We start from the raw sequence: 15,500 nt of genomic DNA, 5'->3' as shown, positions 1-15,500 counted from the left end.
CGTGAATTTCATTTCTTCTTTCTCATGAGCACCCAATCCCTCGATACATTGCTGTTGTGATAAAAATGAATATATTTTTTCTCAGCGAATAATCTGTTTTTGTCAGCTACGCGATCTTGTATATCTTCCTCGAAAATATCTAGCCTTTTCAGGAGAGTGAAACGGCTGCATTCCTCTGTTTTAATAATAATGAATTTCAAAAGATACCAAAAAATTTCAAATGAAGCCAAAAAATTTCAAAAGCCGGCTTAGCATTTGTAAGGTTCTTCAGCCTTTCCTCACATAGTAAATGTTGCAAGCGGAAATTGTAAGGAAAAACTGGCGGGATTCTTGGATTTTTTTTTACTTTAATTTCACCCTGCCTTCAGCTCTAAGATCCATTTTTGTCAAATCAGCGATGCTAGATAAAAGCTGCCTTCAATTGCGTACATGGCCTTTTCGATTTCCGTTAACATTTTTGCAGTCATGAATGCGCTTAAGTGCGCTTCAGCTAGAATAATTGTATTTACAAATGGGTGGTTTTTCTACGAGGATTAAAAATAAACAAGTGGTACGGAATATAACAAAAGAATATGAACTATGCAAAACGATAATCCGGGTATCGGAACTTGGCTGTTTTGAAAACGCCTTCAAATGCAGCGTGATACCTCACGCATTCCGGAGAGTTCAAATAGTTGTATCATTGCGCCGTAAGAATGTGACGGAAGATTTAAATGGAGATAGCCTCCATGTACGCTGGGCTTGTCGATTTCCTGTGAAATTTTTGCAGTGGTGAATGCATAGCTGAAGTGCGCTTCAGCTAGAATTGTATTTACAAATGGATGGTTTTTCTACGAGGATTAAAAATAAACAAGTGGTTAGAAATGAAAACAAAATACTATAAACTATGCAAAACGATTATTCCGATTACGGAACCTGGCTTATTTGAAAACGCCTTCAAATGCGGCGTGATACCTCACGCATTCCGGAGAGTTCAAATAGTTGTATCATTGCGCCTTAGAAATGTGACTGAAGGTTCAAATGGAAAAAGCCTTCATACACGCTGGCTTTGTCGATTTTCTTTGACATTTTTGCAGTGGTGAATGCATAGTTGAAGTGCGCTCCAGCTAGAATTGTATTTACAAATGGATGGTTTTTATTTATTTATTTATTAATTTTATATTGAGCCTCTGGCTGAGGCTATGGCACACGTCATATTCGGTTCATGGTGAACAGTTACAGCGATATACATAAGGTACAAGTGTTAAATTTTACTAGCCTACAAGTTCGTGAAGATTATAGAAGACTTTTTCGAATAAGAAAGCACGCAGCCCTTTAAAGAACGACGTTAGGTTAGCATTTCGAAAGTGTAGCTTCACACTCCGAGGCAGTGCGTTGAACATCTGTATTGCCGAAAACTTGACATCCTGCTCAGTCCGTCTCAATCTAATCATTTTACGAGGGACGTTCTTATGCCTACTGATGTAATGATGATTAGGCAGGAGGTCAGAAGGCAAAATAAGAGCACTGGAGATGACAAATTTCAGGCAATCCCAGATGTAAAGGGAGGTTAGGGTGAACAATTTATATTCAACAAAGATCGGGCGGCAGTGTGAGTTATGAGGAAGATTGAAAATGGTTCTGGTAATTTTTACCTGCATGAAAAACACTTGATCAACACTAGAGCCTCGCCCCCACAGAAGAAGCCCATATCGCATATGAGACACTTTGTGAGCGTGATAAAAGGCCAGACAGCCCAAGAGGCCCTTGATAGTTACTACACAACCATGTCGGTCTGTCGTTGTCACGTTAGACCTGCATCAATATAAATGCCAAGATGAGTTTTCTTTTGATTGACAACGAGGCCATTTGCCTCAAATCACATACAGGCCTGCTCATAGACTTCACGAGCTTTTAGCTTAACATCGCAATCTGTAATTACAGCGGAAGTATCATCTACGAGGAAGTTTTTCTACGAGGATTAAAAATAAACAAGTGGCACAGAATATTACAAAAGAATATGAGCTGTGCAAAACGATGATCCGGGTATCGGAACTTGGCTGATTTGAAAACGCCTTCAAATGCGGTGTGATACCTCACACATTCCGGAGAGTTCAAATAGTTGTATCATTGCGCCCTAGAAATGCGACGGAAGATTACAATTGAAATAGCCTTCATGCACGCTGGCCTTTTTGATTTCCGTTAACATTTTTGCAGTCATGAATGCGCTTAAGTGCGCTTTAGCTAGAATTGTATTTAGCAAATGTGTGGTTTTTCTACGAGGATTAAAAATAAACAAGTGGTACGGAATATAACAAAAGAATATGAACTATGCAAAACGATAATCCGGGTATCGGAACTTGGCTGTTTTGAAAACGCCTTCAAATGCGGCGTGATACCTCACGCATTCCGGAGAGTTCAAATAGTTGTATCATTGCGCCGTATGAATGTGACGGAAGATTTAAACTGAAATAGCCTTCATGCAGGCCGGCCACATCCCATCTCGAGCCCTGGTACCAGTTTTATGGTCCGGGCCCCAAGCACGTAGGGGGGGGGGGGGGGCGGTTTCCGAGGGGCATCCCCCGAGAAATTTTAGAATTTATACGACTAATCGGACGCATTTTGAAGCTTCCATAATGAATTTTTCCATCAATTTCTGCGGAATAATTGTGTTTTTTTTTTCTACTTTCAGCACAAAATACTTGCGAATTGTTGCATTCAAAACATCTGGAAAATTTTTATTGATTTTTTTTTTTTTTTGGGGGGGGGGGGGCATATGATATTATTTTCAGTTCTATGAGGGCCGGGGCCCCCTGGACTCCCCCTTCGTTTGTCTATGGCAAGGGTGTTGAGCCATGAGCCATTGAAGTCGTGGATGCCCAGACTGGAGACTCTTAGCATCTGACGACGGAAGAAAATGAAACGCAGTTACTAAAAATATCCCTCTGTACTGAAAATCTTGAAAATAGATAGAAATTTTCCAATAAGTATACTTATTTGAAAATGTAAAAAGAATTATACAGTGCCCCAAATCTATTCACCTTTTGCGAAATTTTTAGGGTAAAATTTTCACTTTTTCTTACGAAACAAGTGTTGCACGTGAATTCATAGTGGTTTTTCACGGGTAACACGGGCCTCCTCTGGGGCTCGGGCCCCGGTACCAGGGACCCAGTATCCCCCCCCCCCCCTTGTGGCGGGCCTGGTTATCCGTTTAAAAAATAAAGTATGACAGGAAGTCTGCGATGTCACAAACCGAGTTAGGTATGTGGTTGCCGACTTACACGAAATGCCAATATGTAAAAGTAACTGCTGTGGCGCGCAATTCAGCAATTTAGAAGTTCGCGCACACTTTTTTTACATCCAGAATGTTGAATTAACGTCACTTATTCGGCGTGGAAAAATCTTCATGGAACTTGCTTGCCTGATTTGCAAATGTTCTTGTGATTGTTTTGTTTTTTGGCTGCTTCTGCTTTGAGTCTTTGAATAAATGACGAGGAGATGTGGCTTCATTTTACGCGTTATACTTGCGCGTGTTACTTGTTGTGAGCCACGACAAACTGTGTTCGCCATTCGGGAACACCTTCACTTTCATGTGATACTTCACCGCCCACACTGAAGTTAACATTTTTGTATCATAAACATGTTGCATATTGATACAATCTCATAGGATCTTTCAATTTGCTATCGAACATTCATGAAGTATTGTCTCGCACTTAGTTAGAAAATTACCGTAGTGGAAACTGTTTGCATAATTTGAGGGGCTTGGAGGACAGGGCGCATGAGTGCAGTTTTTGCTATGTCGAGAAATACGTGTTTGAAATACTTGTTGTTTACTACTTGAATTACTACGAGGTATTGTATTATCAATATGCACAATGTTTTTTATAAAAATATTTCAACTCGTTTCATTTTTGTTCTGGTAATTTTGGAAATGAATGAATTAAAAAAACAGTCAATAATGCGAATTAAGGGGGGGGGGGCGTAATTTTCAAAATTATCTGGGGAGGACCCCTAGAAGTCCCTTCCAGGAGGAGGAGCTCGCCCGCCGAAAAATTTGGAGCCAGTCCGCCCCCCTGCTAGTCAGATATAGTATAATTAAGGTCATCGTGTCACAGAAAAAATCGCGTGACGCGCTAAAAAAAAAAATAATAAAAAAAAAAAAAAAAAAAAAAAAAAAAATTGAGGTTACAATTGGACGTATTTCTATCAAACGGAACTATGTGCATTAAGACATGAGCCCTGAGACCCAACAGAATATGTGCATAACAGGGCTCACGTAATAATGCACATAGTTCCGTTTGATAGAAATACGTCCAATTGGACGTTTAAGCGCCAAATTGAGTTCCTTTTGAGGATTTTAGAATCCCGGATAGCGCGTTCTGTCAAACGGAACTAAGCGCCATGGAAAAGCATTGCGAGTATAGGACGGAACGAGCATTGCGTTCCGCAACACCCGCCAATCCAAGCTCCCTCTCCCTTCCTTCCCCGATGGCGCTTAGTTCCGTTTGATAGAAATACGTCCTATTTTAAGGTGTTAGGTAACAATACTTGTGCATACTTGAATATACGTAAAATCTGGTCTCTCGGTACTGGAAAAAAGTGATAAGTACCATATGCCAGCTATCAATCGTGTCGATTTTCAACCCGCAAGACTGCTTCGACACAAAAGTAAGCATAAAGGATATTCAGTATTGCGAAACTCAATTTTGTCCAACCACGGGGAAATAATTCAGTCCACAAAATTTTGCGCAAGTAGAGCGATGCAACTCGACTTTAGTTGAGGAATCAAAATAAATCTCACTCAGATTTTTCAATATGGTACGTAAACTTCGTACATGGTTCTTAAGAATAAGTTCCGACCGGTTAAGTTCATTACCTTGCTTTTAGGGAGATGATTTCCTTTGAAACCCCCCTGTTTAAAAATCAAAACAACACTTAGACCATAATTAATGTTTTCTCTCTTCTTATTATATTATTATATGACACAATAGAGAATCCAAGCATTCGCATTCTGACTCTGAGAAAATTTGTATTTCGCGGGTCTCCCTCCTCAACCGCACTCTCGTGGTGTTACTGAGAACTAGCATTGTCTAAATGTTGTTTTTCCTCAAATTGTGTTGCAGCAATCTCTCTCTGCAGTGGTTTATGCCTATGCATGCATCCAAGTGTTTTTAAACAAGTGTTATCATGACATGAAGATCCTTTCTCTTCATTTTCTCAAATTTGAACGGATGCAATGGTTTCAGTTTGCTTTTAGCTTCAAAAGTTTTTCGTTTTTGTTTTATAATGAATGTTAAGTTTAAAGGTTGGCTTGTATACGTTTATTTGCTGCAGCAGTTTTTAACAGGTATAGTATAACCTTTACTTTCAAGGTTTGTTTATTTATGTTCAACTTGGCCTTGTACAATACCATGCTTCTAATTTGTCTCTACATCTCCGTTCTTGCATTGTTTCTAATCTCATTCTTATAAATTCTTCATTAATTTTCAAATACACTTTTAGGGGTTTGCTGGACCTTGGCCTCTGATGCCCCCAACCTTACCAGATTTCATCGTCCCTCCCCTGTCTATCAACCTCTGTTCCGATTTTCCAAGTTGTTCTCTCTTCACGATTAAGACAATGTAACTTATGAAACAGCTAAAATATGCTCTCTAGAACGTATATAAGTTGATGTGAGCTGTCAAGGTTCCTATAAGCCTTATTACCTCAACCCTTGTTCATGATCATCGTCTTCACCTCCTTAAATCCACAAATCCACAACTAGCTTGTTAGTTTTTTAGGTTAAAGCCATAGTCTTATCGAGTTGACACCTTATTAGTAAATTACCAGATGATTGCCAGGTAATTGTATCTCTGGGGCTCCTGTGTGTAGAGGCATTTTGTATTACTACTATTCTAGGGATATACTTGAATTCGATCTGTGCTGAGTGTAAGTCTGGTACATGACTTAAGTGCAAGCAATCCTTAGACATACCTAGCAATTATAAATGAAGTCCTCTATTCTAGGTTTATGATGTAGAAATCACTAATAGATTAGAAGACCTAATGTATATGAACCAGGGGCAATGATGACTTTAGAATCATTCCTAGTTTGCCTGTCTTCGTATCATGCCAGGATAGTACCTATAGACAAGGGGCCATTAAGAATGATAAGAATGAAAGCTTCTTAAAATAAGTATCCTCATCATAATTTCGCGTAAAATACTCTGATCATGTCAAGGGTTTTTATAATAAATCCATAATTGAGAGATATGCGTTGATTGTGGACGTAAGAATCAATGCCTCTAAGCCGCTCATCAGCTTCAAATCCATAATGAAAGTAGGTACTCAAGGAAGCAAAATGGACTATCAAAAATCAGCTCATCATTTTCTCCATGATTTAATGCTAGTTTCACTAAAATCCTCCTTTTCCTCTGACGTACATTTTGTACTTACAATCTTCTCTGAAGAATTCAGCACAATGATAAAATTATATTACCGCCAAGCATAATATAATTCATCTAAGAAGTAGCCAGTTTGATTCGAGTAGACTTTGGTATTTTGTAATCAAAACGTTGCATTTTGCAACCTTTTGCCTGCAGCTAGTTTAGGTAAATTCATATCTTTTGGCTAGTGAATTCCAAATCTCCTGTACTTATATCTAAAATAATTTTTAACAAGCTCATAATGATGACTATGTTGATTCACAAAACACAATATGTTGTATAAGAAACACAGAGAGAAGCTATATTTTATTTCAACGTACGGTCGGTAATTATGATTGCCTCGTTAGGTAAATGCAACTACTCCTGCAGGGTTCTTGCCAAATCAGTTCATGCACTTTTTGAGTTAGACAGGTGGTTGGCTATTGCGACTTTTTTATTTACTATCAATTCTCAATTGAAGACAGCTGATCTTTGATCTCATTCCAGCAGTTAATTTCTTCCTTTGTTCCTCTTTTGAAGGTTACGCCAGTGAGTATCAAGTAATTTTCTCGAGTAATGCGCCCGCTATTGTTGGATCTACAGTGACGTTTACCGCCGATCTGTTCAAGAATAATGAACGCCCCTCCGGAAAGTTCTACTATCATTTTTTTGACAACTTCCATCCTCCAAATTCGTTTCGCGTAAGTTCCAATTCATATATCAGGATTATCATACATGAGCAACATCATGATCAGGTAACAACATGACCTCTAGGTAGATTATCTGTTGCTCATATATTAACATCTGTGAAATATGAAATATCTCTTAAATGCAACAATACCATTCTGAAATTGATCTGAAGACAGTTGCGATACATGATAAACTGAGATGAAACTTAAATATGTTTTGCTCTTTATCATCCTGAGCAAAAGCCCAAGAGTGAAAGCGAACAAAGTCCAGAGAACAAAATCAGTGGAGATTACATGTGCTGTTTTTAAGATAACCACCTCTGAACAATAGCCAAAATCAAGTTTACCTCTGTCCAAGCTTGATTAATGCATTATTTGTTCAAGGCAAGATCCTTGAAGCTTCCTATCTAACCCTCACCTCCTGAAGGGTTTCATTCACTCAGTGTGCGCACTAAATATTTTTTGATCGGTGCATCTTAACTGAATCCCTCTTTACATCAAATTTTTCCACTCATATTTTTTTTCTTTATATCTATCTATTGCTGTTAGGTTTGCCTGATTTTGGCTAATGTTCAGAATCAAATATCTTGTTATGGCAGAATCTCTGACAGCTCAACAGGATTTTTTTTAGGATGATCATAAGAGTAACATTTTTTAGTACCTCTAAGTTAACTGAAAAAATAATCTACTCTAAGTTTTACCCTCTGCTTAAAAGGTGAATTTTAAATATTAAATAATAATGGAAACCTTAAAATGCCTCCCAATGCAAGTTAATGCCTTTACAAAATCCTAGAAAATTTTTTTAGTTGATCACCTGTATGTAAAAATGCTAAATAAAAATACTGAACAGCTACAACATCCCTTACCATTATCTTCCTTTGAAAAACTAATGGTTAATTCATTGAAATATGATTTATGTACCCGCAGAATACCTTAGCAAGCATTTGGGGCCATAATTACCTGACTTGATTTGCTTGAATAGAAAAATTTAAACTTTTCAAAGCTGAAAAAGAAAGAAAAATGAAGAATCATACATCAGGCCTTGGAAAATTCAAAAATAAAAGAGTGGGAGATGAGAGTCCGTTGGTTGCTCTGTAGTGTCAGAGAATGATTTTATTGCTTTGTATAACCAAGGTTATCGCTTACCTGGTCAGCTCGTGACCTCCCTTCTTGCTCTTTTCCCTCTTTCTAGTATTACTAGGAGATTAAGTATGACATTTTGATCTTACCAACTAGGTAGTGGAAAACAAAAATATTTCCAAAGCAAAAAGTTGACACAGGTTTTTACCTTTAATATTCTTTTAGCTTGATTTATTCCATCTTACTCCAAGAAAAAAAATTCACAATACAGAGTATAGCCAGTGTTTTTAGCAAAGATCGTGAGGACATTCCTACAATTTGGCGCTAATTTGTGAAATCCTGATCAAATTCAGTGTATATGTGTTAGGAATCATACATGAAACAACATGTTTAATACTTTCTTGTGAATGACAGGCAATCTCTTTGTGTGATTGTGTGATGAAGAATGTAGAAAGCAAATCATCAAATATAAAAATAATGAAACTCTTCTATTTTTTTCTTCTTTTTTTTGCAGAATGAAACGACAAGCACAACAGTTCACTGGAACATAACTTACAGTGGAAGGGAAAGAGTGGGAAATTACACAGCCACGGTAATTGTGGAAAGCTCAATCATTTTCGGAGCAATCAAGAGGAAAATTTGCACTAATGAGACTACTTTTGAAATAACCAGTAAGTGTTGTTTTCCAGACACCTCATCCTCTCTTTTCTAGTCAAAAGTTTCCTTCATCTTAAACTAGAGCAATTATCACAGGTCAGTCATTTCGAAGAAGTATGAAACTTCTTTGTACAGGGTCTTTTAACTGTCCATCTCCTCTGGGAGGATGTTGGAATGCAACACCATCATAATGAAAAGGGAATGCTATTCCAAGAGAGTGACCTCTTGGCTACGCAGCTGGCCCGGTCATATGGAATGGGGACACATCCTAGGAGAACCGGAAAAAATTGAGGAAGGCTGTAAGATATATTTTTGTAGGTATTATAACTTACATGATGTTTAAGTAGCTCTGTAAATGGCCCATGCAATATCTTCAATTTTTTTTTCCTTTGAAGTTTTTTTAGGGGGAGAGTTATCATGATTTTGGGTAAGAACGGAAGACTTTTAATTTGATTTGTCAAAACACTTGAAGCACTCTGCATTCTTGTAATACAAGAAAAACCATAAATTAAAGTGAGACTGTTAGTCTCTTTAACATCGAAGACTGAATAATGAATCCTTTTAAAAATAAATTCTAAGGATCTACAAATTTAAATAATAAAAAAAAGCACCTTGAGACAACTGTTGAGTGTGACATTCTCTTCAAGCTACAACCATCAAATTTTGAAACAATTTTTGCTTTTCATTGAAGAGGGTAGGTATCAGTTAAAGTGTTTGCTACCTTCCTTTTGACATTCATGTTTTATGTTCAACTTTCAGGGCAATTGAATGGAAACATTGACCTGGCACAGAATGGAACACATCGACAGAAGTTTGTGTCAACTGCAGTTGCTGTTGATCACCACGTGGAACTTACCGCCCCCGACCACAACTTCATTAAAAATGCCACATCATTGCTGACTTTCTGGTTCATTGACTGCATTTATTATGGCATGACCTCTAACTTGGAGCCTTTCAGTTTCAACTATACTAAACCAGATACCAAACACCATCTAGAGACAATAACAATAGCTGATTTCTCGCCATTGCCACCCACAACTGTAGCGCCCCCCACTACGACTCCTTCACCAACTACGTCCACAACAACGTCAACTACCACAACAACTGTAACAGTGCCTACAGTTCCACCTGTAACGACTCCCGTAACAACTGAAAAGACAACCACATCTAAAATAGTTCATGAAGTTAGGAGAAGGTCATCAGATGATGCTTCTCATTATCCTGATCCAACTGCGATAAACCATGCAGACTCTTATGTTGCTATCAATTCCTCTTCTGGCTCCAACAGAACAATCATAGAAATAAATACCAATGAAATAGCTGAATTACCACACAGTACTTTCAGTCCGTCTCAAAAAATTGATTTGAGTGAAAACATCAATCCCACTTCAAGTAATGTTACCTCGACTGTTGCTCCTAGTGCAGCCAATGGCTCAGCTACTGCTATTCCAATTAGATACAAGGAGTTAAGAAACTACTTCCCAAACATCAGTCTCACAAATAGTTGTATCAAGCCATCGGATGTGATAGTAGGACTTAATAAAACTTACGCTTTCACATCTCAGACCTTTAAGACTGTAGGTAAGTTAATATTGTTTCTTATTATTTTTAAAAGTGAAATGGTTACCGAAGATCAATCATAAGATTCTTGTGGAAATATATGATCATCAAAATTCTGAGTCATATTCAAAATATGAGAAGTTTAAGGTGCCAAAGACCAGCAACAAACAACTTGGTCTCCAAAAAGGTCGCAAAACAGGAAACTCACAAAATGAAGATCTTTTAAGGTGTCAAGAAAATTAAGTAAAAATAAAAAACAAGAAAATAATGAGCTATCACTATAATATGGGAATAATGCTAAAAATCGTTCTTTTTCAGTTACACATGTACTGAATTGTCAATGTGAAAAATCAGGAAATTTTGATCTCTTTGGTCACGGGAAACCTCCGAAAGTCAGAGAATTTTTCTCCTTGAGTCTTCAAACATAGCCATCCTGATACTCAATGCAGAATTAAAACACCTTAACCTGTTTGTTTGGTGGATCATTCTACTTATCGATAGTGAAATTGCAGAAATCCTAGTTTGCGGCGTTGCAGACTGCATATCATATTTTATTTTCTACATAGGAAACTACATAATGTCATTTTTTTAAAACTTCGGTGATTTTTTAACTCCATGTGAAAAATTTCTCACAAAAATTTAAGGACATTATGTTGGCACTGTCTCCTTTCATGAAGTGAAGTAGAAGCGGAGATTTTGAAACACTTCAACCAGACAGTACCTAGACGTAAGTTCGAAATTCCTTTCTACGTTGTTAATGTTTTTAGTCAGCGTAACTTGTGGCGACAAAAAAGCTGTTTATCGCTTCTTTCAGATCTCGGATGAACTATTCTCTGCCCTCTTTAAGAACTGAGATTATTAGTTCTATTATTTAATTATTAATTTTTGCTGTAGTAACACTACGTAATGCTTTTATGTTTACTTTTCAGCTCCTATTTCAAACATTGAAGTAACTGGAGCCAAATGGTTGCAAGAGCAGGAAGTCTTAAATATAACGGTATGTTTAATTTTAACTTTCCAAATCTACTGCCAATATATTGAGTTTCATTTAAGTCTAATCAAAGGCAAATCAAAAAGTGGTCAATGTAGTATCTTTTTATTATTCTCAGAAGATGGGAGCTACGTCTATTAATTAAAATGTTAAGATTTTCCCAGATGATTCTGTATTTTTACCCACTCTGATCTCCCCTCTTACAGTCAGTGTTTGACTGGAAACGAAATACACTAAACATCGGATTATCTGAACCTTCTGTAGTAGTCGGCCGGTTAAGAAAACAGAAAGTTTAGATAATGCTTAGGTCACTGTAACATGCTTAATTGAAGGCGCTTTGTATTCATAAAACATGATGAAACGAGTTCAAATTTGTGGTAAAATGTTGTATTAAATATTTACAAGTAAAATATACAGTAAAACAGATCTGGTAGAGAAAAAATATGAGATCACATTGGGAAAGTAAACAAGAGGAGGGGTGAAGGAAGTCATAACAAAAGATTTGCTCCATCTGCTGAGAGGAAATTCTATAAGTGTCTAAACCCAAAATCAGTTTGAATTATTTGGAGTAAGAACAATCCAAGGTTTAGTGAAATGTGGAAAATTGAAAGGAACAAAGAGGGATCTGTTCATTCGATTTTTTAACCAATATTTTTGACTTTTTTATGCCATTTTTATATTCTTTGGCAAAGGGCTGCTTTATTTAGAGAATCCTAGTTGAGGAGAGTTCAATGTGAGCAAAAAAATCAAGACCATCTCACACCGAACTCTACTTAACCGAGATTCTCAAAAGTAGGTAAAGCAGTGCCTCACCAATACCATAAGAACCATAAGTAAGTACCATAAAAAGTGATACTTTGGTCCAGCAGTCTAATGCCTTGAAGTGAATTTGCTCTCAGCTTACATTCGATTTTTGTTTTAAACAAGAGAAAAAGTTGTCTAAAATTGGAAAAAATATCTACTCAACCTAGTTTTTAAATTATTCATTCAATATCTGAGATGATGTGAGGGTTTGCATTTACCTTGCTTGAGGCTTTAACCTGAAATAGATGGTGACCTTTAATCGAACATGCACTTTTCAATGTTTAAATTTACCTTTTTCAGGTGCTTTGCAATGGATCTGCTGTGATAAAGTACTGCATTCAAATCGTGAATGGGCTGTATAACGTGACAGGAAATGAGTCTTGTTACTCATATAAAACATTGCCGACATGTCACTTCCTTTTCACGCACTGGTTTGGTCAAAACCCTTCTCCTGTGCACACGCTTTTAATCATCATTGAAAATGAGGTTACGAAGCAAGTGAAGCCTGTTGCAATCAACATGTATCACGGTAAATCTTATCATTTTGTTAGTTGTAAAAGACATATAAGTAGAACCATACGAAAACATATAATTTGGAACAAAGTGGTGAATTTGTATGTCAGCAACAATGGTCTTTTGCGTCTTAAATGTTTTTTAACGTACAGTTCTAAGTGAGGCTGGTTGTTTGATGCAGTACCTACAATGAATTTAACTAGAGGAAGAACAATTGCCAACTTGTATAAAATCACCCTAGGATTGTGGCATCGCAAATTTTCTGCTCCTATTTAAAGGAGATCCAACCAGCTTCATGCCCTGAAATTTTTACTCAAGTTTCTTCATATAGGCGACATGAGAATTCTTATAAATTTCAGAAGTGTAAAGCAGACATTCTTTGACAGATGAAGTATGATAGAAAATAGAAATATTTTGAACTGAGGTCATATTCTTCATAGTTTGGGCAATCGATGGAAGCTCAAAACCAGATTTTCAACACTGGGCGGTATTCCAAAAAGTTGATATCTGATTCTGAATAGATTTTATAATGACCTCCTTCTTTCTGGACTAGTTTGGTTTTCCGCAGGAAAATGAGAGTTTCCCCTAAAAATGAAGCTAGTTTAGGAAAAATTTGATTTTCTGGGAAATCTGTACACAGGTGTGGCAAAGTGGGCTTAGTTTTCTTTTGAAAATTTGAGTATGATGCTGCTGCTACTCATAAAAAATAATATTTTCTTACAGCTATGCAGTTGAAAAATTAAATGAACATAGTTAATAATAGGTAATGTACATGAAAATTTCTCAGTCTATTTATCAATTCATGATAACACCTTTCATCAGCTCTACAAGGGTATATTTTCTGTGTGTTCCAGCCGTCAAGCAACCACAACTCTCTGTGATCGTTGTTCCTATCGTTGCTAGTGCCGTTGCTGTAATTATCATTGTGTTTGGTATCTCTTACTACATTCAGAGTAAACAAAGGTATGCATTTTTCAATTTTATCCTTTTATTAGTCTCGTAGTAAAGTTAAATTGTCATATTATATAATGTAATACTTACTCAGTGTATTTTATTTATTTTTCAACTTCAGACTGTAAATTAACTATTTCTTACAGAAGACGCCTCTCCCGTCCTTCATTTTTCATCTAGCAACATTTAAGTCATATTTCTCCATCTTCGCGCCTGAGTGGATTTTGGTCTCAAAAACTGTTCTTTTTCGTAAATATGAAGTGAAACCAATGGTCTTCACGCAATTGGAAGGGGGTCCAAATGTAAAGTGACGTCTGAATAATCAGAGGCTGCATGTAATGGTTTTGTTGACTTAATTTTTCGATTGTTTCGACCATAATGAGTCTAAATGTAAAGTGGAACCTTGAAACAATCTTGTGATTTGAGGGCTTTGTTGATTTAATCTTTTGATTGTTTCAGGTATCAAATTGAAGTTGCAGATTTTGACTTTTCGCATGCAAGTGATATGGAGTATAAGACATTCCGAGAAAGGTTGCGAGAAGCAATAACTGTACTGCAATCAACCGAACGCAAGACTTCAGTGATCAGGATAGCTCTACCTCAAGTTGGCCTCCTCCGAGTGTCCGAGTCGTAAGTACGGAAGTATGCCAGAACCTGAAAATCCATCTTAATTAGATTTTTTGGCTTCAACTTATATGTAAGTGTACAGAATATTTTCTATGAAATCTTAATTGATTCTAAACTTGACTGACTTTCATAAGGATGCTCGTTCCTTTTGTATTATAATGGTATTTCTAAGAAATGAACTCATGATTTTCTTCTTTTTTTATCACTCTTTTTTGTTTTAACACTATTTGACCTTGGAAAACCATTTTTAGAACCTCATCTAGTTCCAAGAATCAGTCTTCTTCCTTTTTTTAAAGCAATGATAATAATGTAAGTCCGACAAGTTAAACTCAGTAAGAGAAGTCACAATGAATCTGCCTCTAATTTTGATGGTTTTTGTCTCAGATGGAAGCCTTTGTAAACTTTAACATTGGGGGGAAAATTTGTTTTAGTATTTTTGTCATGAGCCTTTGGAAAGTGGCCCAGAGGGTTTTATAACTGAAGAAAACAGTACTGCGTGATACACTGATCGATTATGCTGATTATGCCTCGATATCGATCTGGCTGCTTCAGCGTAAACGGCTGTTAGTGTAGTAGCCTACGCACAGAGCCTCTAAAATGCATTTGCATTTGGATAGCAAAGGGTTCAATATCCATCTTGGTGATTCTTGAATTTTTTTACAAACATCAGAATTCGAGGCGGACCCATTGTGACCTACCCCTGTAAGTCAAATCCACTGGTAGAATCCCATGCACATCTTTAATGATGTAGTTAGGAGGGCATTAATTTTTATTCTTTCTTGTCACAGCTAGTGGTCTGGAGGAGTCCTAGTTAATATTTTTCTGTTATAAAGTTTGCTCTCCGGTTACTCCCTCGCAGAAGTTACTGCAAAATTTGAAAAATTTTATTTGTCCCAAAGTTCATTGTGTCACTCTGAATGTATGCATGATGCATGATGTTTTTTTTTTTTTGTTCACCAATATAGTTGACTCTCATTACAATGTTCCTAAAGGGGATTGAAAATCCAAATGCTCTGTCCGTAAAAATATTGCTTGGCAAAACAGTGTAATGAGAGTCAATCCTCATAAAAGTAGACATTAGTATACCTCATATTTAAGAGTCTTTAGTCACAAAATGTCATATCATTTCTGGATTTGATTTCCTCTACCACTGGAAGTTTCCTCGCAAAAGTGTGTGAGTTTTCTGGATTTAGCTACTGATTTTATTGATCGCATTTACTTACCCACTTCTTCTCAAGAACGACCT

General features: G+C 36.8%; 1 protein-coding gene across 1 annotated transcript; it reads left to right on the top strand.

Moving 5' to 3' along the window:
- The first annotated feature begins 5,121 nt into the window (after window positions 1-5,121).
- Window positions 5,122-14,655, top strand: LOC109033720 (uncharacterized). Its single transcript, XM_019046455.2, is given in 10 exon segments — window positions 5,122-5,326; window positions 6,923-7,083; window positions 8,666-8,822; window positions 9,568-10,389; window positions 11,298-11,365; window positions 12,464-12,692; window positions 13,531-13,639; window positions 14,087-14,177; window positions 14,180-14,225; window positions 14,228-14,655. Coding segments are annotated over 10 exon segments (1,815 nt in total). The 5' UTR covers window positions 5,122-5,265; the 3' UTR covers window positions 14,299-14,655.
- Window positions 14,656-15,500: the final 845 nt, after the last annotated feature.

The sequence above is a fragment of the Bemisia tabaci genome, chromosome 2, assembly GCF_918797505.1.
Source record: "Bemisia tabaci chromosome 2, PGI_BMITA_v3".
NCBI classification, from domain to species: domain Eukaryota; kingdom Metazoa; phylum Arthropoda; class Insecta; order Hemiptera; family Aleyrodidae; genus Bemisia; species Bemisia tabaci.
The sequence above is the reverse complement of the archived record's forward strand: the minus strand, read 5'-3'. Positions and strand labels throughout refer to the sequence as shown.